The 25,530-nt window shown below is 46.8% G+C and overlaps 3 protein-coding genes across 10 annotated transcripts in view; 1 reads left to right on the top strand and 2 right to left on the bottom strand.

Moving 5' to 3' along the window:
- Nucleotides 1-505: 505 nt before the first annotated feature.
- On the bottom strand, nt 506-24,236 carry CMC4 (C-X9-C motif containing 4). Of its 7 annotated transcripts, XM_024199194.1 has the most exons (5): nt 5,351-5,384; nt 5,116-5,167; nt 4,861-5,034; nt 3,712-3,779; nt 506-1,029 (listed from the first exon to the last, which is right to left on the bottom strand). In XM_024199194.1, the coding sequence occupies exons 4-5, from the start codon at nt 3,767-3,769 to the stop codon at nt 860-862; spliced, it is 228 nt and encodes a 75-aa protein (XP_024054962.1). In that variant the 5' UTR covers nt 3,770-3,779; nt 4,861-5,034; nt 5,116-5,167; nt 5,351-5,384; the 3' UTR covers nt 506-859. The 7 variants fall into 7 exon arrangements, with proteins under 7 accessions (XP_024054962.1, XP_024054978.1, XP_024054953.1 ...); XM_024199210.2 differs by lacking the exons at nt 4,861-5,034; nt 5,116-5,167; nt 5,351-5,384 and adding exons at nt 22,908-23,030; nt 23,944-23,977; XM_024199185.1 differs by lacking the exons at nt 4,861-5,034; nt 5,116-5,167; nt 5,351-5,384 and adding an exon at nt 24,022-24,236.
- Nucleotides 3,750-6,685, bottom strand: MTCP1 (mature T cell proliferation 1). Its single transcript, XM_024199252.3, has 4 exons — nt 5,626-6,685; nt 5,351-5,521; nt 5,116-5,167; nt 3,750-3,779 (listed from the first exon to the last, which is right to left on the bottom strand). Exons 1-3 carry the CDS (start codon nt 5,743-5,745, stop codon nt 5,120-5,122), a joined length of 339 nt encoding a protein of 112 aa, XP_024055020.1. The 5' UTR covers nt 5,746-6,685; the 3' UTR covers nt 3,750-3,779; nt 5,116-5,119.
- Nucleotides 24,237-24,295: 59 nt separating the features above from the next.
- The window catches only part of BRCC3 (BRCA1/BRCA2-containing complex subunit 3), an 11,102-nt gene continuing 9,867 nt past the window's right edge, over nt 24,296-25,530 (top strand). For both annotated transcript variants that reach the window (XM_024199153.2, XM_024199161.2), the window contains exon 1: nt 24,296-24,416. In XM_024199153.2, the coding sequence (XP_024054921.1) occupies nt 24,312-24,416 (105 nt within the window). In that variant the 5' untranslated portion in view covers nt 24,296-24,311. The remainder of the gene's footprint in view (nt 24,417-25,530) is intronic.

Below are 25,530 nucleotides of genomic sequence, written 5' to 3' on the forward strand. Positions count from 1 at the left end.
GGGCATTGTAGTCTCACAAATTCATTGCATGTCATATTGCTTAGAGATGTTCAGTCATACAAGATGACTGCTGCTCTCAACGTCGTAAAAATCCATTTTATACCAACACCTTGGTCTTCCATAAATACTGCTTTAAAAGATTCTCTTCTTTTAGCACTCCCTGAAATAAAATGCTTCTGCAACATCTTTAAGATCATACAAATACTATTGTGCAATGTGGTCCAACTAGTCATTAATCCAATACCCCATTGCACAACTGAGGAAACAGGCACCTCGGTGAAATGACTTATGGTCACAGAGGAACTGTGGCAGAGCTGGGAATAAACCCCAGAGCGGACTCCCATTCTTGCTTTAAGCACTAGAAAAGCAGATCGCATCTTTGGGAAACTATGGCTCAATGATAGGAATATTTCTGCTACTTGAAGATGGTCTTGCTTAATGCATCAAATTCAATAGACTCTCCTTGAACTTATTTCCTGTACATCCTATGCCAGAAGGCTGAATAAGTTTTATTTCACCCTCAAATTCTTATTCTGAGAATGGATTACTGAATACATTAAGCATCAGAAACAAACTAAGTCACAATAGTTTGGGATAGAAAACAGAATCCTTTGAACAGCCCCTCTGTTGTATTGCATTTTACATTTGGTGCACAGGACATTTTATTCTATGATGGATTCTTCTCTGGCTTCCTTATCAGTCTGAATAACGCATTATTTTAACAGTTTTATTCCTCGAGGTGGCCTCCACTCCAGCGTGAACCTCATAGTTTAGCTCTGAAGGTTTGTTTATTATTTGCCACTTGCATGCTACTTTGAGGAGAGGGCCACGCTCCATAACCTCCTGGAGCTGCAGCCTGTTACTGTGGTGCTGCATGATTCCCATTTGAAGCTGCCTTAAGCTTCTCCCTCTCTCTTTCCTCTTTCTCAAACCCCGAACAACAGATGGATCTGCCTTTGGGGCATTGGGCGCAGCATCTTCGCATTTCTTGGAGCACAGCCTCACATCTAGCCTCCAGGTAGTTGTTGGCTGTAAAATAAAAGAATGGAGATACTAATCCTGCACTAGAGAGCAAACTGCATGAAAAAGAGGGTTCATCTAACCCAGTTAAGTTCTTTCACATTGTGGATCGAGCTTGATCCTCTTGTGGCAACTTCCCCATCCCATCCACACCCCTGCTCTGCAATAGCTATGCTGCTTAGTTCTGGGGAACTAAGGAGATGAGGTGCAAATAACTCGCTTTAATGGAGGGAGTACAGCTGATGGGTTGCATGACCCACCTCCCAATTGTGTATCTTCCACTTCTAGTTGGAGAACTTCACACTTAACAACAAATCTTCACTGATTGCCTGCCCTGCAACCCCTGCTCTCTCTAGCTGGATTTGGACTTCGGTTCCGTTGTCCCACAGATTTATTCCCCATCCAATTCTGAGGTCACCTGTACAGATGCTCCCCGGGTTACGCAAACCCGATTTATGAAAATCTGGACTTATAGAAAAAGTTCCATAAGTTCCGTAAGCTTTTTTTTTTGCGTAATTGTCGGAGATATGTTCCCGACTTATGCAAAATTCGACTTACGCAAGGCATTCCAGAACGGAATGCTTGCGCAAGTTGGGGAGCTTCTGTAAATGATTACAGTTGAATGTAAACCTTAGACACGAGATGAAGAACATAGTGCAAATGCAGAGAGATACATGGTTTGTTTTTTTTTCCACTCAAGTTAGTCAAAGAGGCCTTTGGGCACCATAAGAGGGGCCAGGGATGGGTTGCAACCAGCAAAAAGAATCATTCCTTGGGGGCAGGCAGAGAGCTCTGCAGAGCAGCGTGAGGCCCCCTGCCCACTTTCCTGTGTCTCACAGTGCCATCAATTAGCTCAAAAGAGCTGAGACTAGGAATAAGCAACCTTCTAGTGGAGGTCAACCGACACAGCTCTCTCCTTCCCTTCCCAGTGCCTACAGTACCCCAGGTTTTTAGAAGCAGCGATAACTGTGGCACTCATCGAAGTCATAGTGCCCCAGGGTGCTAAGTGTTCTCAAGCTCTGCAGAACACAGGTTACTTGTCCAATGCCACCCTTAATTTTTACTTTCTGAAACGGACACTCGGCTCGGCAGCACAGCTTGTTCAATGCTGTAACGTCCCAAAACACTTTGCAGGGCAGACCACCAATTTCAAAGAATGTGAGGATTTTGAGGGAGGTAGCCCCAAGCATGACTAAGCAGCTATTGCTGCAGGTGGAACAGTGGTGCTAGCTAATAAAGTCTCTGTCTGCAGGAAGCTTTCCTGGCTGGAGGGTTTGGTGACCACCTGGGGTTACCTACTTCCCCCTAGAAAGTAGGCTTCAAAGGACTAGATTTTTATTGGTAAATGTCACTAAACGTCAGTTTCACCCTACACACACAAACTGACGCATCCATCGAAAATCATCAAAATTTCCAGATCGGCAAAGTAAGAAAAATGCTGCTTGAGAACTTATTAGAGTTTAAGGATATTTACACCTTGTATATATTGTCAATTTATCTTTTCAAATTTCAACACTGACTGTCATTAAGTCACTGACCCTGACCCCCGATTTCCTATAACTGTGAAAATTTAAATGGATAAAAATAAAAAATGTTTAAACCCCATAATTTTGCGCAATTTTGAAAATATAGTTACAAATTGGAAAAAATGAAAATTATTCATTGAAATTATAAAACAATGAAACTCGAATTCTGCCAAGCCTAGTTAAGAGAGACGGAGATTGCGCTGCCCAAACAGGCACGGCTATAATCATTCTCCCAAGCTTTTTGAAGACTAAGAAGGAGCAAACAGTGACCCAATGAGAGACTAATAAAGAGCAGCTTGGGGATTCCAGAACAGGCATTAGAATCTTTCCAGGGGAAGAGCAACCCTGTCTGGCTTACATCCTGCCAGGGTAACCCCAACTAGAGTCCACGACCGTGATCTAGCCTGGGAGCGACACAGGCCTCCTGTCGTCTCCCCTATACATCTTGCTGTGCGTAAACAGGAGCTGTAGAGACCAGAGGAGGGTACGTTGCTCCTGGTGCTTTCCCTGACCAGTGAGCATCCCTTTTAGGTTAGCTCAAATGAGTCCTGGCCAATTAGCTCTCATTCACGTCCTAGCCTTGATCAGTCACTGAGAAAGCAAGGAGGCTGATGAATCTAGGCTTAATGAGGAGGACACCTACAGCTCAGCAGCATCTCTCCGTAGACAGCCTCTCGTGGTTTCCCCTACCAGTTGCAGACATATATGGAACAGGGGAGGGAAGACAGACTGAAACCCTGGGCCTTGGCAAGAACAACTCACGGGAGAGAACCCGCACACCCACCAGGGATTTTGCAAGATGAGTGACCTGTGGCTCATTTTACTATGTGTGAGTAACGTGACCATCCCAAATTCAGGTTAATGCAAACTTTACTCCATACTACACCACCACTGCCTCGTCTATATATCTATCTCCAGACACACAAATAAGTACTATCCTTTATTATAACAAACTCTTTGTTGTACAGTAGTGGAGTTTAGTTACATCAAATCAAATGCAATGTGGTGATATTAAAATCTGATTTTACAACTACATTACATTTGCAACTAAGTCATTTTTTGTCCTTGCCTTATTCCTTTTGCTAGGGAGAAAGGAGGATGGGATTAAATTTAAAAACAAAAACAAACAAAAAAGACACCAAAAAGAAAACATTGCACATGGTACCTTGCAAGCATTTCTGTATTTCACAGGCTTGTTTCTGGCAGGGATCCTTCTGGGGCATATCCACAGAACTAGAATGATAGGAAAATGTTACTATACAAACAGTGGGGTTTGGGTTTTCTCTAGGGGCTGGGCAAGGCACTGCTTAAGACTTAGACCCTAGGGAGCTCACATTTTCCCTGCTCATATACCCTCCTTACAATGGACAATTGGATGGGTCACCATTCAAAGCCAGTCTCATGCTGCTTTAGGGTCACTGTGAGACACACAAAGAATCCCTTATCCCCACAAGTTGACCACAGAGCCTTCCCCCCTTTCCTGTCCTCCATTGGCCCAGGGAGCAACAATGCTTTAAACACCCTAGGATATCACTGGGGACAGCTAAAGTTAGGCAAGGAATGAAAAGTGGATGATGGGTATCTTGAAGGGTTCATCTTGTAAAACCTGAAGATCTCTTCCTGGTCAAATCTAGTTCTTTTTCCATTTGGCAATTAGTGAACTCTCACCCACGCTGAATCTGAATGATGCTTAAATGAACATGGTTGATTTAGTTTAACAGTTCAATTCAGGTAGAGCTTATTATGCTCAAATATATTTTGATGTACCAACATTGCTGGGGGGAGCGGCGCTGCTAGGGAAACAGCATTTGTCATAGAACTGCCTCTGGAGAGGAATTTATAAATAAAAGCATATTTCTGTGGTCCTAAAAAAGGATTACTTTTTTTAAGAAAATGTCTTGGCGATCGGTAGATTAAAACAACCTAGCAAAAAATGCAGCAGATGAGCCTATCAGACTCAAACCTTTTTAAGATAGGGTTTTTGACACGCAATTTGACCTATCGTCATGACACTTTGAGATCAAAAGGAAAGCAGAGGTGGACAGGTTTAGTAGTTGGATGGAAGACTCCAAAGAAAATGCAGATGCTGCAGGAAGTGGCGTTGGGGCATCATTCTTTCCTCTGAGCCACCATTAAGCCAAAGTCCCCACACAGTGCTAGGAGATGCTGATGTACTGTCTTGTGGATAGGATATGAAACAGAGATTCTGACCATTCATGGTCATTAACAATCCCATGGCACCTTTCAAAACAGATGGGATATTAGCCCCAGTATCCTGGCCAAACTCCAGTCAGGGAAATTACATTCTGCCTACCTAAAACTGCCCCTTGTAGTTTCAATTGGACATGATACTCTTCTTCACTGCCTGTCCTAAACTCTTGTGTGGTGCTGCTGTGTGCTGTTAAACAGCTGCCACCTCCCACCTCTGAGGTGGGAGAATCATATATTGTACAAAACAAACAGGGACATCTTCCTAGAGGCACCGCTCCTGAAAGACAAAAATTCATATTAAAGGACCACTACAAATAGTTAAAGAAGAGTAAGAAAGAGAGGAAATGGTGACACTTACCAGGTTAATCACCGGGCATGAGTCTAAGCAGCAGCTCCTCAACTCCCCCGATCTGTAAATTACAAGGAAAAGTTCAGCACACCTAAACCACTGTGGAAAAGAGCTAATATACCTCAATAATAATAAATAATAATAATAATAATATAATATTTCTTTGCCCTTCTACAGCATCTTTCCTCAATGATCTCAAATCACTTCACAAACATGTATGACTCAGGTTTGCCACCAGCCTTACCATTAGGTGGTGCTGTATCTCCCAAATGCGAGAGTTACTATCCCTGTACTGCTCGCCCTCGGAAAGCTGCCACATGTGAGGCAGTTGCGATGGGGGAAGTTGGCTGGGTCGCAGTGCCTCACCCAGGGGGACCCGAACTCGTTGAATCCGGGCCCTCAGGGTACCTGCCTCCTAGGGGAAAGTACACAAGAGAAGAATAGTCAGTTATTAGCAGTGCAGTAAAGACATCCACAATGTCAGAACTATGATCACTGAGAAGCTTGAAAGTCACTTGCCTCTTCCACAGCCACGAGCCATGTTTTACGGCGTTCATCACAGTAGACGCCTACCCGTCGCACCCACAGATGGATGGGCGGAGCACCGGCGTCCCCTCCTTCTGCCATTCCCTCAACCATTTGTTATGACACTCCCACTAGGCATGCAGCATCAACACACAGGACACACGCATGTTTCCCCTCAGCTCTGAACAAATTCATGGAGCAAACTGTTAGGCCTGAAAACTACCTGGTTTCAACGGCGCCATCGTGTGCTCACAAAAAGTTACTAGCAATATAGTCAAAAGTCAATTCAGGAAACTAACAAGATACCCAAATATCATGAGATGCTCATAGTTTGGAGCATATGTGGCTGTATATAGCTTGAAAGGCATTTTGGGATCCTTTGGGATGAAAGTGCTATATAACCATCATTACATCCCTTTACAATCGGCGTTACTTATTCCATTAACAGTTCTAATTAAGAAACAGGCTTTGTGCAAACAATACATTATTTTACAAAGTGCCTTTAAACAAGAGTCCAGAGCCAATGATGCTCATGCTCCCAAAGGCAGGACTGGCAACCAACAAGAGGTGAAAGTAGCTTAGAAAGAACCAAAAAGTCATTCCAGAAACAATCCTGCCTATGCAGCATACGGCTCTGCAGGTCTGATTATCTCATACTTGGCACTTGCAGTGCTGCCATGCTGAATCATCAGATCTCTTTGAAAGGCTGGGAGAACTGCCCATTCATTTACAAGCTTCTTGTCAATAGCCATTACTACTTTGTGCATTTCAGATTTTAGCTGCTAATTGAAGGGTAACTGATACCAGCGAGGGCAACAGAATGTTAGTCACTGAGGTGGCTTTTTCTATTGGGATTCTTCAAGTTTATCAGCCCTCTGAAGTCTGGCACAAGCTGACTTTAACATAATGAAGGTCAAGAAAACGACTCTCCTTAGAACTACATAAGGTAACCAAAACAATGTATTCTTCTTTGAGTGCTTGTTCATGTCCATTCCAATCAGGTGTGCGCGCATGCACATGCACGGTAGTCAGAAGATTTTCCCATAGCAGCATCTGTTGGGTCGGTCTGGGTGCCCCCTGGAGTTGCACCTTTAGGGCATTCAATATAGAGCCCTGCCGACCCGCCACCCCCTCAGTTCCTTCTTACCGCCAGTGACGATTAGCTGGAACTTTCCTGTGCTCTTGTCTTGGCAAGTGCATTTAGCAGTCTATATACATAGTTTTCATTAACTCTGTAGTGTTAATTAAATAGTCAGCAGCCCTTAGTGTTACATTGTTTTCTTTGGAGGGAGGAGGGTTCCCCTCCTACACTCTCTCGATGCCAGGGCATGCCCGGGTCTCCGGGCTTCAAAGCCTGCGAAGTCTGCGGCACATGTATGCCCAGAAGCGATCCTCACACTTCGTGTTTGAAGTGTTTAGGAGAGAACCGTCAGAAGGATCGTTGCGCCATCTGCAAGACCTTTCGGCCCAGGGCATTAAAGGATAGAGATCAGCACCTGAAGGTCCTGTTAATGGAGGCTGCACTCCGCCCCCAGTCTGACCCCGGGTCGACTGACCCTGTGCCGAGTTCCTCGGTGCGGAGAGCTCCGGCACCGTCAGCACAAGCACCGGTGCTGAGTAAGGACAAGTACTCACGGTACCATCCCGGCTCCATTCATGGCTCACATGCCACACGCATGCACTGTTCTCAATCGCCAGTACCGCAGAAGAAGAGGCCAGAGAGCGGTCGTTCTCCCCGTTAGGCCTAAGGAGCCAGCCATTGTGAGACCCGAGCTGGGCCACACTACTTCTGCTCCACCACCGGTGACGGTTGCATCGACTCCTGCCCACATGGAAGGGCAGTTGAGTCCGAACCCTCCTCGTTCACCGAGGCTGAGACAGGGAGCTGCACCTCCCTTCAACTCCAGAGGCATTCGAGGCAGCCCAAGAATTGCTCCATCTCACGGCACCGTTCTCCCCTCCTAGACTGGACAGGTCACCGGCACTGGTCGCTCCCCGAGCACCTTCAAGGGGAAAGCCCGCCATGATGTCCCGTCGATCTCCAACCCTGGCGCGCCCCACTCCCGGGCACCAGAACAGACCCAGCAGCTGTGCCGGTCCCCGAGTCCTCGGCATGAACGGTTGGCGCCTAGAAATAGCGCTCCTCCGTGGTCCTCTTTTTCAGACACCTCAGAGTTGGACTCCTATCGGTCCCGTAGGAGTATCAACACAGGATCGGCACCCTTACCTGGCACCGTGGCCCGTGCAATGGCAGCCCCCGGAGCAATGGCCCTTTTGGACTCCCTGGGCTTTTCATCAAAGCCAAGTTCAGAGCCAAGGGTCACATCCCAGGGCAACATCGGTGGCCTCAGCCATGTTTGTACCCCCGCCAGCACCATTGGCATTGGCAGGATCAGGGACAGCCGCATTGCCACCCGGCACCACCATCCCATCGCCTCCAGCACCAGTGCAGCCTGCACCAGCCCCAGTTGTTTCGGCTCTGACATCTCCAACACTGACAAGGGCTCCGGCACCGATGACAGCCTCGGCACCGATTACACTTTCAGCACCGGCATCGGTGTATGCAGTCTTGACACCGAGGGACACGACCCCATCCGAGTCGGCACCGGCCCAAGAAATCCAGGTGCCGCAGGACCCTTTGGGTGCAGAAGGAAGGGAACAGCTACCCCTTACGGGGGTCTCTTCCTCATCCTCACCAGACAAGGCGCTGGCGGGCCTGGCTACAGCCCCAGCCCTGGAGAACAGTTGGGTTCTACAGCAATTGCTGCGGCAGGTTGCCCAGGGTATTCAGGCGGAGAAGGTAGTGGAGGACGCAGATCCAATGGTAGACATCCTTGCCCCCTCCAGACCTGCATGTATCGCCTTGCCTCTTGTAAAGATCATCTCTGACACCACAAAAACTTTGTGGCAGACCCCAGCCTCATTGCCCCCTACAGCTAAGCACAACGAAAGGCGCTACTTTGTGCCATCCAGGTGCTACAAGCATTTGTATGTTCATCCCCCACCTGACTCTCTCTATTGATGCTGCCAACCAACGTGAACACCAGGGCTTCCACGGACCCTCCCCAAAGAATCGGGAGGCAAAACGACTCGACCTTTATGGGAGAAAGATCTATTCCACTGGCGGATTGCAGCTCCAAATCTCTAATCAGCAGGCTATTGTCAGCAGGTACTGCTACAACACATGTGGGGCAATGGCAAAATTTGCGGAGCTGATACCGCAGGATTCCCGCACCGAGTTTTCAGTTCTGGTGGAGGAGGGGAAGCTCATTTCGCGAGCTTCGCTACAAGCCGCACTGGACGGAACGGATGCAGCTATGGGCATAGCCATGACAAGGGGCTCCTGGCTCCACGTCTCGGGCCTGCCATATGAGATCCAATAGACTATTCAGGACCTCCCATTCGAGGATTCGGCTCTCTTTTCTGAGAAAACAGACAAGAGGCTGCATAGCCAAAAGCACTCGAGAACCACTCTCAAATCATTGGGCCTCCATACTCCCGCTACGCAGCAGAAGCATTTTAGACCACAACCTTCCCTGCGCTTCTACCAGCGGAACCATCAGGATGGTTCCCAGAGGAGGAACAGGAGTGGAGGGAAAAGGCCACACCCGTCATCAGGCCAGAGCTCTGGCCAATCCAAACCACTTTCTGGCCTGAAACAGGCCTTTTGAAGTGCAGTCGAGGATGGTGCACCAGAACAAAAACTGGATCTACCCCACCTTACCTTTTTGTCCCGACTGTCCCCTTTCTACCATGCTTGGTCCCTTATCACTTCACTGCTGAGTGTTCTGCACAGTACAGAGGGGATATTCCATCCTATTCTGTACCCTCCCACCATCCTTCAATGTCCCTTTTCGGGGACCTCTCTCACGAACAACTCCTTACACAGGAAGTGCACTCGTGCCTTTTGCTGGGGGCAGTGGAAGAGGTTCCTCAGGAACAGAAGGGCAATGGTTTCTATTCTCGGTATTTCCTAATACCGATAGCCAAAGGCAGGCTCAGACCCATCCTAGACCTGCGAGAACTCAAAGTTTGTGAAGCTCGAGTTCCACATGGTCTCTTTGGCCTCCATCATCCCTTCATTAGATCCCGGAGACTGGTATGCCACCCTTAACTTGAAGGATGCATACTTTCACATAATAATAACTCAGTCCGACAGAAAATACCTCAGGTTTGTGGTGAACAACACCCACTACCAGTTCACAGTCCTCCCATTCAGCCTGTCAGCCACACCTCAAGTATTTAGCAAGTGCATGGCAGTCGTGGCCACGTTCCTCCACAGGCGACAGGTACAGGTCAAGGGCCAATCCAGGACTCAAGTAGAAAGGCAGTTCGCCTTCATAAGAGCTTCTTTCGATGAACTGGGCCTGCTACTGAACGAGGGGAAAATCAACGCTGTCCCCAGTTCAGATGATAGAATTTGTAGGGATGGTACTGGACTCGACACACACCAGGGCATTCCTTCCAGAATGAGATTTCAAGCCCTGGGTGACATTATTCAAGGTCCCAGACAGTGTCCCACCACCACAGCATGGAACTGCCTAAAACTTCTAGGACACATGGCAGCTTGTACCTACATAGTAGACTTCGACCTCTTCAATAATGGCTGGCATCAGTGTATCGGCCAGCCCACAACAGTTTGGACAGGACTGTAACCCTGCCTTGCCCGGTACTTGACTCCCTCCTGTGGTGGCTCGACCCACAGGTAGTATCTGCAGGGGTCCCTTTCACCAGCCCTCAGCCATCCCTCTCACTAGTGACGAGCATGTCAGATTTGGGCAGGGGGGCACATTTGGGAGACCTCAGAACCCAAGGCCTCTGGTCTCAGGTGGATCTTGCTCTCTACATCAATGTCAGAGAGCTGTATGTCTGGCATGCCAGACTTTCCGAGCATACCTTGCAGGGAGATGTGTATCAGTCATGACAGACAACACTATGGCGATGTTTTATATCAACAAACGGGGGTGCATGCTCTTCTCCCATGTGCCAGGAAGCCCTCATGCTGTGGGACTTCTGTGCAGAACACTCGATACACCTGCAAGCATCATACCTCCCTGGAGTACAAAATGAGTTGGCGGACCATCTCAGCAGGTCGTTCCACGACCATGTGTGGTCCCTTCGCCCGGACATCGTGAACTCAACTTTCCATCAGTGGGGTTTTCCCCAGATAGACCTGTTCGCCACGCAACACAACAGGAAGTGTCAGCAGTTTTGCTCCTTCCTGAATCACAGCCCAGGATCCATCACGGACGTGTTCCTCCTCCCATGGGGAGGCCATCTCCTATATGCGTTCCCACCCATCCCTCTCGTTCACAAGGTGCTCCTCAAGATATGGAGGGAAGAAGCTTCGGTGATTCTGATAGCTCCAGCCTGGCCCCGCCAACACTAGTACACATCACTCCTGAAAATGTCCATGGAAGCGCCAGTCACCTTGCCACTCTTCCCAGACTTACTAACTTAGGATCATGGTGGTCTCCAACATCCGAACCTAGAGTTGCTGCACTTCATGGTGTGGAAGCTCCATGGAGCTCTCCTGCTCAGACTCGGTTAGATAAATCCTCCTGGGCAGTAGAAAGCCCTCCACCAGAGCTATCTACCTTGCTAAGTGGAAGAGATTTTCAGTCTGGTCGGCGCAGCATCATTCACCCCTGATGCTCGCCTCTGCAATTTATATTAGACTATCTCCTCCATCTCAAGCAGCAGGGGCTGTCCATGTCGTCAATAAGGGTTCACTTGGCCACCATCACTGCCTTTCATCCAGGTGCAGAGGGCCGCTCGGTCTTTGCCAAATCTATGGTCAGCCGTTTCCTTAAAGGGCTCGACAGGCTATACCCGCATTTCCGTCAGCCTGTCCCGGCTTGGGACCTCAATCTGGTCCTTTCCAGACTCATGGGACCACCCTTTGAACCTTTGGCGACATGCTCCCTGCTTCATCTCTCATACAAGGTAGCGTTTCTGGTAGCAATAACCTCAGCCAGGAGGGTGTCTGAGCTCAAGGTCCTGACTTCAGAGCCCCCTTACACTGTGTTCCATAAGGACAAGGTCCAGCTCAGACCTCACCCGGCTTTCCTCCTGAAGGTTGTTTCCCAGTTTCACATCAACCAGGACATCTTCCACCCGGTATTCTATCCTAAGCCGCACTCGAGCGGCAGGCAGGGCCGGCTCCAGGCACTGGCAAAGGAAGCAGGTACCTGGGGCGGCTAATAGAAAGGGGCGGCACTCTGTCCATTATCAGGACGGCACGTCCGGCACTTCAGCGCTCCGTTTTAGTCTTCAGCGAAAATTCAGCGGCGGGTCCTTCACTCTGTCTCTTTCTCTTCGGCGGCACTTCTGCGGCAGCTCAATCGGGTTTGGTTTTTTTTGTTTTTTTCCACCGCTTGGGGCGGCAAAAAAGCTGGAGCCGGCCCTGGCAGCAGGGAGAAAAGACTTCACTCATTGGATGTCCACAGAGCGCTAGCCTTCTACGTCGAGAGAATGTAACCATTCTGAAACTCGGTGCAGTTATTCGTGGCAGTGGCAGACAGAATGAAAGGTCTTCCTGTCTCTTCTCAATGGATTTCGTCATGGATCACGTCCTGCATCCGGGAGTGCTACAACCTGGCAGGAGTACTTGCTCCTTTGATCACTGTGCATTCTACCAGGGCTCAGGCCTCTTCAACAGGGTTCCTGGCGCAGGTTCCCACCCAGGAAATCTGCAGAGCGGCGATGTGGTCCTCCATTTACACTTTCACCGTGCACTATGCAATCACCCAACAGGCCAGAGATGATGTGGCCTTTGGAAGAGTGGTGCTCCAATCAGTGGACGACTCCAACCTCACCTCCTGAATCTGGGCTTGAGAGTCATCTGATTGGGAATGGACACGAACATGCACTTGAAAAAGAAAAAAATGGTTACTCACCTTCTCGTAACTGTTGTTCTTCAAGATGTGTTGTTCGAGTCCATTCCAATACCCACCCTCCTACCCCTCTGTCGGAATAGCCGGCAAGAAGGTACTGAGGGGGTGGCGGGTCAGCAAGGCTCTATATTGAGCGCCATGAAGGTGCGACTCCAGGGGGTGCCCAGACCGACCCAACAGATGCTGCTAAGGGAAAAATTTTCTGGCTACCATGCACGTGCATGTACACACACCTGATTGGAATGGACGTGAACAACACACCTCAAAGAACAACAGTTACGAGAAGGTGAGTAACTGTTTTTTCTTGGTTCTATCTTTAATGTGGAGTAAAAGAATTAAGAACTAATCAGTGTAAGGTCTACCTGCTATAGACCAGAAGCAATATCCCAGTGAAATACAGTGATCTCATCCAGAAAACTTGTGGATGTACAAGGCAAACATTGCATGCAAGTAATCAAATCTGGGTACAAAAACAGGAGGAGAGTTCAGGGAGAGAAAAAAATTATGTACGTTGCACTGAGGCAATTAATAGGGAAAATACACTCCCTTGCTATCCTATACACCTTGGACATACCAAATAATCAATTGGAACATTGGCACTTTAAGGAAATCAGCACTGAAGTCATTCAACACAAGGCTTTCTGGAACGATCTGTAAAGGATAAGGTGACATTTCTATTGCACCATTCATTCTGGAAGATCCCAAAGTGCTTTACAGACTTGAATTGATTCTCAAACTATGCACAGGAGTCACTTTATCCAACACCGATATGTGGAAACCATCACTGTACACCTTAAGTGAGCAGAGTGTAATTACCCAAGTTGGAATTTGGCCAGGATACTGCCCTACTCCATGGACTCCATAATGATCACGAATGCTCAAGATCTTGATTTTATATGTCATTTGAAAGACAGAACTTCCAATAGCACAGTTCCCCCCAACACCACGTTGGGGCATCAGTTCAGTTCCGCACTGGCTGACACCTATTGGATCACCAATTCTACTTCCTAGAGCACCTAGGTTTTCCTTAGTGGTCTATCATCCAAGTACTGACCCAGTTTGATCTTGTTTAGCTAAATCTAATAGGATCACAGCACAGGGTAGTGTGACTAACATCTCCCGCAAAGTCTACAAATACTATCAGATTATGCTTGGATTAGAAAAATACAGATGTATATTTATTTGGTATGAATGTGGTGCTAGTGAAAGGTACAGCATGGGCAGCAGCTGTGCAAGTTTCCATTTTAGTCTGGGAGTGTAATGTAGTAAAATCTCATTCTGTGGGCAAGTTAGTGACAGTGAAGTGCCAGTTGATTCATAAAAATCTACAGAATCATAATTTCAATGGTATCATCCTCTGCGACAGGCAGGAACTCGCATCTTTCTCCCCCCAGCTCCAGGTCCTCCGGTCGGTGGAAATTTTGATAACAGAGTAATGTTGGAAATGGGTTGAGATGGGTATCACTCGAAAGCCCTTTCTCTGACAAACATAATGGTATCCAACATGACAAACCTAGAACAATTATATTTGAGAAAATGCTTAAAAATCAACTTTATTTAATTATACTTCAACTCAGGAATGCAATGCTTACATAAATAAAGACATTGATCTTTGGTAATCCTAGGGAAGTTAGCCTTGACTTGTAGGATTGAAAACATTTATTCAGCAAAATCACCATCCATGTCATCTCGGTCTAGGGCACCACTGCTAGACATGCTGTCACACTAATCCTTGTCCACGCCACACTCGCACCTTTCCATACAAGACAGGCTGATGGCCAAACATTTACAGGGTGAGCATCTGATTAGCTGAAGGATTAATTCAGGAGTATATGGTATTTCACACATAACAAGACCCATCCATGTCCGATAGGGAGAATCATTTTGGATGTGTTCAATCATCCTGGAGCCATTCCATTGCTTGATAATTTGCCCTTGTGTTAGCAGGTATAAATGCACCCCTTGTCACTGGCAATTTTTCTCCATTTGTCTGCTTCTTGGAAAACATCCATCTACTTAGCTCTGCGAGTGTTGTCATGTTGGTCTTAAAATGATAAACTCAGCATACGAACGCCTCTAGTGCATTTATGACCTCATCAGTGACTGTCTCAGCCGTTCTGAGTACCTTAAGAGTGAGGAAAGTCTTTGGAGGCTGAATCAAATGCCTTCCAGTAAGATAATTTGGTCTTTCCAGTCAACCTTCCATTGTGACATTGGAGAAGTTTGTGGAGTCAATTATTTTGTATTGGACAGTTGTAATACCATGGAGTCTCTTCTGCCTGGTAATATTTTTCATTGCTTTCTCTGCATACATGTCAAATGCAAGGTGGACTTCGTCATACATCCAGTATTTTCTCTGTAGCCTCAGAATGAAGTGTTCAGCCAAATTGTGGCAGGTATTAACAGTTTCTGGTTTGTTGAGAGCATATATCTCAACCATAGCATCTATGATTGCTATGCTGAAAGGTCTCTGCTGGTATAAGGTCCCGGCCACATTGTTAATAGGTGGTGGCTTAGGAACACAATGGAAGATGTGCATTAGTTTGCTTTTTGCCTGGTACATATGCATTGTTCTATCACATTCAAACATCAATTGTGGTACCACAGAGAACTTTTACATTTCCGAAGTCTCACATGTCAACATCATTTTGAGATCGCGACACAACCAGGAGAAGAGCAAACAATGTCCTATGTGTGGTTAACTCAGTCATCATCCCTGCCACCTTCACTCTGACTTTATCTCTTATATAAGAGCATAGCTTTAGTCTGTTCTTCTTGACTGGAACCCATAGATTGAAAGAGCCTGGGATAATTCTTTGGGTTTTAAAGTTTCATACAAATCATGACCAAAAGTATGCATTTGACTGACACCTTCAGCTATCTCATCACTGAAGACTGCTTTTATCATAATATTAATGAGCTCCGGCCCAAACAGGTTGCCATCCTGGGGGAGGGATAGCTCAGTGGTTTGAGCATTGGCCTGCTAAACCCAGGGTTGTGAGTTCAATCCTTGAGGGGGCCACTTAGGGATCTGGGGCAAAATCAGTACTTGGTCCTGCTAGTGAAGGCAGGGGGCTGGACTCGATGACCTTTCAAGGTCCCTTCCAGTTCTAGGAGATAGGATATCTCCATTATTTATTTATTTTTAAATTGCCCCTTCTTGGCAGTTAACTGCACCTAATGAATTTAGATGGTGCTTGTTTTTTTTCCTGGGGAAGTCATCCCAGCCATGCTGAATGTTTCATTCAAAACTTGCTAGATGGAGTTCTGGATTTGTCAGGAAAAACTGTGAAAGAGCCTTTGGATACTGTGTTATGCCCATTCTACCCCCCTTCACTTTCGTTGCCCTGTTTTTATGTTCTAGGGCTTCATCTGAACCAAGTGCACAGAAGGGAGCTGACGGCCTTTTAACAACCCAATTTCCTTTTCAAAATTCCTCCATTTTTCTACACCTCTTATTTCAGGGAGGTACCAGGCAATCATCACAGTATAGCTGGCTAAATCTAAAGCAAAGAAGTATTTAACAAAGTCTTCCAGTGCTGTGAGGTACAAACGTCAATTAGCAGTCCTGACAGATCAAATAAAGAACAGCAATGACTTGCCCACAGATGGCACTCATCCTGGCATCTTCAACATTTTCCTGGGTGCTTGATGTACTTTCTCTCCAGCCTTTCCAAATTCAGTTTATGGGCGCACTTCTTATAACCATGTGAGGTGCCACTGAAGCATTGTGTTTAACCCAGTTCTCCACGGTGGTATTCTCCAAAGATGCAGCTACTACATGGTACTCTTTATCTCCACACTAATGCCTTAAAATGATCAAGACCAAAGTAAAAACAAGGATTTTGTAATAAATTACTTTGGGATTGTAATTAATTAAATTATATAATGTATGTTATGTAACGATGTGCATACCATTTGCAGATGGATTCCAGTAATTTCTGACTCGATGCTGACATCTTAACCAGTGCCTCATTACAACTCTTTTGGCATAAAAAACAAAGCCGATAATCATAGAATCATAGACTTTAAGGTCAGAAGGGACCATTATGATCATCTAGTCTGACCTCCTGCACAACGCAGGCTACAGAATCTCACCCACCCACTCCTGTATCAAACCTGAGCCATTGAAGTCCTCAAATCATGGTTTAGACTTCAAGATGCAGAGAATCTTCCAGTAAGTGACTCGTGCCCCACGCTGCAGAGGAAGGCAAAAAAACCCCAGGGGCTCTGCCAATCTGCCCTGGAGGAAAATTCCTTCCCGACCCCAAATATGGCGATCAGCTAAACCCTGAGCATGTGGGCAAGACTCACCAGCCAGACACCCAGGAAGAATTCTCTGTAGTAACTCAGATCCCACCCCATCTAACATCCCATCACAAGCCATTGGGCATATTTACCAAAGACCAATTGCCAAAATTAGGCTATCCCATTATACCATCCCCTCCATAAACTTATCAAGCTTAGTCTTTAAGCCAGATATGTCTTTTGCCCCCACTACTACCCCTGGAAGGCTGTTCCAGAACTTCACTCCTCTGATGGTTAGAAACCTTCATCTAATTTCAAGTCTAAACTTCCTGATGGCCAGTTTATATCCATTTGTTCTTGTGTCCACATTGGTACTGAGCTTAAATAATTCCTCTCCCTCCCTGGTATTTATTCCTCTGATATATTTGTAGAGAGCAATCATATCTCCCCTCAGCCTTCTGTTGGTTAGGCTAAACAAGCCAAGCTCTTTGAGTCTCCTTTCATAAGACAGGTTTTCCATTCCTCGGATCATCCTAGTAGCCCTTCTCTGTACCTGTTCCAGTTTGAATTCATCCTTCTTAAACATGGGAGACCAGAACTGCACACAGTATTCCAGATGAGGTCTCACCAGTGCCTTGTATAACGGTACTAACACCTCCTTATCTCTACTGGAAATACCTCACCTGATGCATCCCAAGACCGCATTAGCTTTTTTCACGGCCATATCACATTGGCGGCTCATAGTCACCCTGTGATCAACCAATACTCCGAGGTCCTTCTCCTCCTCTGTTACTTCCAACTGATGCGTCCCCAGCTTATAACAATAATTCTTGTTATTAATCCCTAAATGCATAACCTTGCACTTTTCAGTATTAAATTTCATCCTATTACTATTAGTCCAGTTTACAAGGTCATCCAGATCTTCCTGTATGATATCCCGGTTCTTCTCTTTATTGGCAATACCTCCCAGCTTTGTGTCATCCACAAACTTTATTAGCACATTCCCACTTTTTGTGCCAAGGTCAGTAATAAAAAGATTAAATAAGATTGGTCCCAAAACCGATCCCCGAGGAACTCCACTAGTAAACTCCCTCCAGCCTGATAGTTCACCTTTCAGTATAACCCATTGTAGTCTCCCCTTTAAGCAGTTCCTTATCCACCTTTCAATTTTCATATTGATCCCCATCTTTTCCAATTTAGCTAATAACTCCCCACATGGAACTGTATCAAATGCCTTACTGAAATAAAGGTAAATTAGATCCACTGCGTTTCCTTTGTCTAAAAAAATCTGTTACCTTCTCAAAGAAGGAGATCAGGTTGGTTTGGCATGATCTACCCTTTGTAAAACCATGTTGTAATTTGTCCCAATTACCATCAACCTCAATGTCCTTAATTACTTTCTCCTTCACATTTTTTTCCAAGACCTTGCATACTACAGATGTCAAACTAACAGGCCTGTAGTTGCCCGGATCACTTTCCCCCCCCCTTTCTTAAAGATAGGAACTATGTTAGCAATTCTCCAGTCATACGGTACAACCCCTGAGTTTACAGATTCATTAAAAATTCTTGCTAATGGGCTTGCAATTCCATGTGCCAGCTCCTTTAATATTCTTGGATGAAGATTATCTGGGCCCCCGATTTAGTCCCATTAAGCTGTTCGAGTTTGGCTTCTACCTCGGATGTGGTAATATCTATTTGCATATCCTCATTCCCATTTGTCATCCTACCATTACCCCTAAGCTCCTCATTAAAGACTGAGGCAAAGTATGTGTTTAGATATTGGGCCATGCCTAGATTATCCTTAACCTCCACTCCATCCTCAGTGTTTAGCGGTCCCACTTCTTTCTTTGTTTTCTTCTTATTTATATGGCTATAAAACTTTTACTATTGGTTTTAATTCCCTTTGCAAGGTCCAACTCTATATGGCTTTTGGCCTTCTCACTTTATCCCTACATGTTCTGACCTCAATAAGGTAGCTTTCCTTGCTGATCACTCCCATCTTCCACTCCTTGTAGGCTGCTTTTCCTTAATCACCTCTCTGAGATGCTTGCTCATCCAGCTTGGTCTACAACTCCTGCCTACGAATTTTTCCCCCCTTTCTTGAGATGCAGGCTTCTGATAGTTTCTGCAACTTTGATTTGAAGTAATTCTAGGCCTCCTCTACCTTTAGATCCCCAAGTTCTTCAGTCCAATCCACTTCCCTAACTAATTTCCTTAATTTTTTAAAGTTAGCCCTTTTGAAATAAAAAACCCTAGTCACAGATCTATTTTTGTTTATCCTTCCATTTAGTTTAAACTGAATTAGCTCATGATCACTCGAACCAAGGTTGTCCTCTACAACCATTTCTTCTATGAGGTTCTCACTACTCACCAAAACCAAATCTAAAATGGCATCCCCTCTTGTTGGTTCAGCAACTACTTGGTGAAGGAATCCATCAGCTATCGCATCTAAGAAAATCTGAGCCCTATTATTATTACTAGCACTTGTTCTCCAGTCTATATCTGGGAAGTTAAAGTCTCCCATAATCACACAACTCCCATCAGTATTTACTTCATTAAAAACATTTAAAAGGTTTCTATCCATATCCAAATCAGATCCCGGTGGTCTATAGCACACCCCAAGCACTATCTCAGGGAAGGCTCTAGTAGCTTTCTTCCCCAATGTGATTTTTGCCCAGACAGACTCTGTCTTATCCATTCCATTCCTTATTTCTTTACATTCTACCTCATCATTGATAGAAATAAAGGCAAAGGTGGTGGAGTAGCACTGTATGTCTTTCCTAAACAGCACATACCCTTCAATACCTGTGCTCCAGTCATGACTACTATTCCACCATGTTTCTGTTATCCCTATAATATCCGGTTTCACTTCCTGCACCAGTAACTCTAGTTCTTCCATTTTGTTACCTAGGCTCCTCGCATTGGTGTACAAACATCTTAATTCTTGCTGTTTGGCTTTGCTCACATTCTTTACCCGATTAGGCCCAGACATTCTACCCCCAGTATCACCTATTAGAATGGTATCTACACTACCCTTCCTCCGTATGTCCATTCTCCTACCCACGGCTGTATCCTTTCTTACTTCGTTTTCTTCCCTCTCAATGTTAAAATCTGGCGTGGAGATTACCTGGACATCTCCTAACCATCTCCCCCCAATTCCTAGCCTCTATCCTAGAAGTCTATTTCCCTCCCTACTAAGGTGAAGTCCATCCCAAGAGAACAGTCCTCTGTCCATGAATGCCTCCCAGTGGCCATACATCCCAAAGCCCTCCTTATAGCACCACTGCCTGAGCCATCTGTTGATCATCATAATCTTGTCACACCTTTGTAGCCCTTCTCTAGGAACAGGCAGAATCCCACTGAAGATCACCTGAGCCTCGATTTCCTTAAGCATCTTCCCCAGCCTGGCATAGTCTCCCTTGATACGTTCCAGCGAGAATCTAGCCGTATCATTCGTTCCCAGATGAAGGACAATCAGTGGATTCTTTCCCGCTCCTGTTAGGATCCTCTTCAGCCTCAGGTCATAGAATCATAGAATATCAGGGTTGGAAGGGACCTCAGGAGGCCATCCAGTCCAACCCCCCGCTCAAAGCAGGACCAACTCCCAACCAAATCATCCCAGCCAGGGCCCTGCCAAGCCAGGCCCCAAAAACCTCCAAGGAAGGAGACTCCACCACCTCCCCAGGCAACGCACTCCAGTGCTTCACCACCCTCCCAGTGAAACAGTGTTTCCCAACATCCAACCCAGACCTCCCCCACTGCAACTTGAGACCACTGCTCCTTGTTCTGTCATCTGCCACCACTGAGAACAGCTGAGCTCCATCCTCTTTGGAACCCCCCTTCAGGTAGTTGAAAGCAGCTATCAAGTCCCCCCTCATTCTTCTCTTCTGGAGAATAAACAATCCCAGTTCCCTCAGCCTCTCCTCATCAGTCATGTGCTCCAGATCCCTAATCATTTTTGTTGCCCTCCGCTGGACTCTTTCCAATTTTTCCACATCCTTCTTGTAGTGTGGGGCCCAAAACTGGACACAGTACTCCAGATGAGGCCTCACCAATGTCGAATAAAGGGGAACGATCACATTCCTCGATCTGCTGGCAATGCCCCTACTTATACAGCCCAAAATGCCATTAGCCTTCTTGGCAACAAGAGCACACTGACTCATATCCAGCTTCTCGTCCACTGTGACCCCTAGGTCCTTTTCTGCAGAACTGCTACCTAGCCATTCGGTCCCTAGTCTGTAGCAGTGCATAGGATTCTTCCGTCCTAAGTGCAGGACTCTGCACTTGTCCTTGTTGAACCTCATCAGGTTTTTTTTGGCCCAATCCTCTAATTTGTCTAGGTCCCTCTGTATCCGATCCCTACCCTCCAGTGTATCTACCACGCCTCCCTGTTTAGTGTCATCTGCAAACTTGCTGAGAGTGCAGTCCACACCATCCTCCAGATCATTAATAAACAGAGGGGTAGCCGTGTTAGTCTCAATACAACTGAACTGCTTCTTTTTTGCCGATGATGGCAAATCAACTCGAAGTACTCCTTCAATTTATAGTAATGTGTAACATCAAAAAAATTAATCAGGTATCCAGTTCTGGCATTAACTGATGACACAGCACTGTCAGTCAAGGGCCATGATTTAGCTTTGTGAGGGCTGCATGTTTGACATGCCTGTGTTAAAGTATAATTTTTAAAAGTTGACTTTTAAACATTTTCTCTAATGTATAGCTACACAATTGTTCTAGGTTTGTCATGTTGGGTACCCTTGTGTTTGTGAAAGAAAGGGCTTTCAAATGATATCCAACTTAATACATTGTCATCAGAAATGGGTTATCAAAAAATTCCACCAACTGGAGGACCTGGAGCGGGGTGGGGTGGGGAGGGAGAGTGAGTCCCCCCTGCCATGCTTCAGAGGGTGACAGCATTGAAATTATGATCCTGTAGATTTTTATGAATCAAATGACACCTCCCTTACCTTTCTATCATTAATTTGCCCATAGAATTGCACATGCTTCCAGACTATTTACTGACCCAGAAATGTGCTCCAACTCTGCCCTGAATTCCACAGGTGAATTCAGTCCCCATGGCCCACTCAGTCCTGTCCCTCTTGTGTGAGACTGCCAACAAGATTCCCAGTTAGTGACAGCTTGGTCTTGAGGACATGGAACTGGAGTAAGAAATATCTTTCTTTAAAAACAAAAAAGCTAACACAGAAGAGAAACATGGATGTGATCTGAAAAAGTAAAGAGCAGGGAGATTCATATCTAAAACCTTGAGAATAACTTGAAGGGAGAAAACATACAAAACTCCTATTCTTGATTATACCGAGAAGGCAATCAAACCGCTTACAGGAAGCGGCAGCAGAAAGGAGACATAAGGTTACTTAGTATTTATTTTACAATATAAGAACTGTTCCTTATTTTCTACACAATGTGGTTTGGCCCCATATTGTTCCACACTCTAAACAGAACCATTATTCAGCCTGAAATTTTCAGAATTAAAGAATCTATCATCATTGATCCTATGTCCTAATCAATATGTTTGCAGAGAGGAGTGCAGATGTTCAGCCCATCTCAGTTTCAGGCCGTTGAAGTTTAAAGGAGTCCTAGGACACCAGTGGCTTTCACGTATAGGCATGAAAATGGTTGGTAGGAGAGCTAGATCGTGTGATAAACATAATTTATTAGCTTTTAAGATTGATACAATAAATAATTTACAAGGAAAGATGAAGAAATTGTTCTAGCTGCATCTCAGACAATCGCCAGAGCTACAGTTCATTGAGTGCTAAACAGTCTGTGCCCACGTGAAACATTTTGTAGTTGTTAATTGTACTAAATTGTATTTCAAGAAGGGGTCAGGTCAGATTTTCAGAAGAGTTCAGCTACTATTTAGGCACTGTAGTAAGTGGCCAGTTTTTCAAAAGTTTGCAGCATCCTGCACCTCCTATTATTTTCATCGGAATCTGTTTGGTGCTGATTTAAAAATATGGCCATTTCATTTAGGCGCCTATATGGGAACGGAGCTCATCTGAAAATATAGCCCATCAACCCTAAACCAGCCATACATGCAAGAGCCATGAATCAGGTGAGCCATCCAGTATTACAACACATTTAACCACTAATTTAACCACTCAACTCTACCTGGAATACTTGCATAGAGCAGAGGCCTCTGACAGACACTCAGCTTTTCACTCTGCTCAAATTATTCAGGGATAGAAGAGGTTCATCAATCAGAGAGTTGAGCAGAAGTTAGGAATGGAAGATCTAGGTTTGATGGGATCAGATAAGAGGGAGGCAAATAGAGCACAGAAAGGAAAGAACAAGGCAGAAATAGGGTACGGTAGCCAAGAAGCAGGAGAGGATGATTGCAGGTAGATATAAAAGGAGAGGAGAGAGAAATTATGGCATTTGAAGGCAAAATATGTTGCAGATCCACTTGGCATTACTGGCCTCCCCCCATGCAGAACCATCCCCATCAATGCTTTCTGATCACTGTGCAGCCATTACCAACCCTTGGCCACCAGACTACTGGAGGGCATGAAGCTGAAGTCACAGTGAGCATGCAATTCAGGTGCAAAAGGGCTTCACAAGGGGATCCAGTGGGGGACAGACCCTCTCAGGGTATAGCTCACTGATGCCCAAAGGCAATTGAACCCCTTCACCGTGAGACTTTAAAATAGAGTCTCCCCCTCCCCACAAGTGAATGAGCCAGGGCTACGGGCATGGGGGCACTGCACTCCAGGCATGTCAGATGCAAACCAGCTGCCCACCCCTTGCCCACCCCTGTTCTGAGCGAGGTAGGGCATGATCGTCACCCAGCGCCCTAGCTGCCAATGGCAAAGCTGCCCCCGTCAGGGTACACTGCCCCCGTCGTGCCCCCCTACCCCTGGCAGGAGTTATTGGGGGTGGGGTACAGCCCCCAATGTCCCCAGGGGCCTGCGAGGCCTCTCCTTAGCCTCCCTCCCTGCTTTCCCCCCATGGGAGTGGAGGAGCCGATCCCTCTGCACACTGGAGGGCAGGGCCCCCACATTCGCCCCCGACTTCCTGTGTCTCACTGAGACATCGGCTGCCTCCTTCCTAGAAATGGCCCAGCCTGGGGGGGAAACAGCCAGCCCGGCCCCAGCGGGACACATGCAGCTGAGGAGACGCCCTGCCCCGCCCCCTCCTAGTGACCTACTTGCAGCCCCCAGCCAGCTAACGGCCATCACCGTGTGCGCTGCTCAAACCCCTCCTCCTGTCCACCCTTCCTCTGTACCTCCTGGGCCCCGGGCGGTTCGGAGACCCAGCGGCCAGTGCACACTGCCCCCGCCCGCGGACTCTGCTCTCCGCAGCCCACAGCGGAGGGTTCGAAGCGCCGGAACTGAAGTGCCTCAGCTCAAGCATGTAGCCGGGCGCTTCCGATATCCTGACCGGAAGTTGAACTGCCCCTAGAGACGGCCATTGGCTGTTGACTTTTCAGGCTGCGCTGGGATTGGCAGCGAAGCGCCGGCTCTTGGGTACGGCGTGACCCGCGCTTCCGGGGTGGGGTGTGGTGGCTCTGCCAACATGGCGGTGCAGGCTGTGCACCTGGAGGCGGACGCCTTCCTGGTCTGCCTCAACCACGCGCTGAGCACCGAGAAGGAGGAGGTCATGGGGCTGTGCATCGGGGAGGTACCGGCCGGGCCGCGGGCAGGCGGGCCTCAGAGCCCGGGCGCTGGGTGTGCAGGAGTGTCCCCCCGCGGGTGCCTGGCCATCTCTGCTCCCCATAGGCGAGGGGCTGGGTGTGTCCCCCACCCCGGGGATGCCAGCCTGCCCCCCAATATAGACTAGGGGCTGGGTGTGTCCCCTACCCCGGGGAGACAGTTCCAGTGCCTCTGTTTTTGCTAGGGAGAAGGGCAGCCACTGCCGTTAGAACTAATGCGCCCTGCTGGAGCGGGGTCCTAACCACATTCCCCCTCTCTAGGAGAAAGGTCTGTGTGTGTATGGGGTGCTTGTTAGTAGTACCGTGCCATCCCCTCAAAAGGATCTGTGTATGTGTCCAGAGGTCCTGCTGCCTCAGTGTAGGACTTTGAGATTTAGGGACAAGGGGCTCTTTATCTGTTGGGGGGGGGGCGGTAATTTACTGGTTGGGGGACAACATGGACTTGTTAGTGGGGGATAACCTAATGCTAACTGATAAGGTGTGTATTTTCTGGGTGCAGCATTGACTAGTGTTTGCTTGAGAGTATCAGCATTAATTCAGGGGTGGGGGATGTGCAGAGTCTAGCCAATAAGAGACCATTTCTTCATGTTCCAAGTCAAAGCAGCAGGTGAGTGTCTGGCCTGCAGGAAAGGGCATGGCTGTGTGTTTTGACTTGATAAGTAGGTTTAGTTTTTGAGAGAGTGGATGTTGGGTAGGCTTTTCATGCCCTGATTGACCCTAAAAGCGAAATATGCATAAAAGCGTGTAATTAAGTTACATCTTTACACAAAAATAAACTTGCTAAATTCTATCTTCACGGGTGAACCTGATCCTCAGGGAACTGAAGAAATAATAGCAATGACCAAAGCTGGCATAGTTTAGACATGTTCTGCTTAAGCATTTCTTGCACAGCTCTGGTAATATGTGCCTCACTCTTGCTCTGGAGCCTACAGCTGGCTACTCTTGTCCCTAAAACATAGGGATAGGTTTTTCAGTGGGTTACTTATTCTAGGTTTTCACTTCTGAAACCAGGAATTTAAAATTCTTGAAGCTATGAGCTTAGGGTGTCACACCAATCTCACAGCTGAATTGGCACAAGTGGCT

The sequence above is a fragment of the Terrapene carolina genome, unplaced genomic scaffold (assembly GCF_002925995.2).
Source record: "Terrapene carolina triunguis isolate 2854851 unplaced genomic scaffold, T_m_triunguis-2.0 Scaffold172, whole genome shotgun sequence".
Taxonomy (NCBI): domain Eukaryota; kingdom Metazoa; phylum Chordata; order Testudines; family Emydidae; genus Terrapene; species Terrapene triunguis.

What these genes read in the sequence shown, in the direction of transcription:
- MTCP1 (XM_024199252.3), bottom strand. Translation starts at nt 5,745, where the DNA reads ATGGTTGAGGGAATGGCAGAAGGAGGGGACGCCGGTGCTCCGCCCATC. An exon ending in GGCTCGTGGCTGTGGAAGAG is followed by an intron (nt 5,522 to 5,625) that starts GCAAGTGACTTT and finishes ACTTTCCCCTAG; the next exon opens with GAGGCAGGTACCCTGAGGGC. An exon ending in AGATACAGCACCACCTAATG is followed by an intron (nt 5,168 to 5,350) that starts GTAAGGCTGGTG and finishes TGTAATTTACAG; the next exon opens with ATCGGGGGAGTTGAGGAGCT.
- CMC4 (XM_024199185.1), bottom strand. Translation starts at nt 24,149, where the DNA reads ATGCTTGAGCTGAGGCACTTCAGTTCCGGCGCTTCGAACCCTCCGCTG. An exon ending in AACCGCCCGGGGCCCAGGAG is followed by an intron (nt 3,780 to 24,021) that starts GTACAGAGGAAG and finishes CTATCATTCTAG; the next exon opens with TTCTGTGGATATGCCCCAGA. An exon ending in AATACAGAAATGCTTGCAAG is followed by an intron (nt 1,030 to 3,711) that starts GTACCATGTGCA and finishes TTTATTTTACAG; the next exon opens with CCAACAACTACCTGGAGGCT.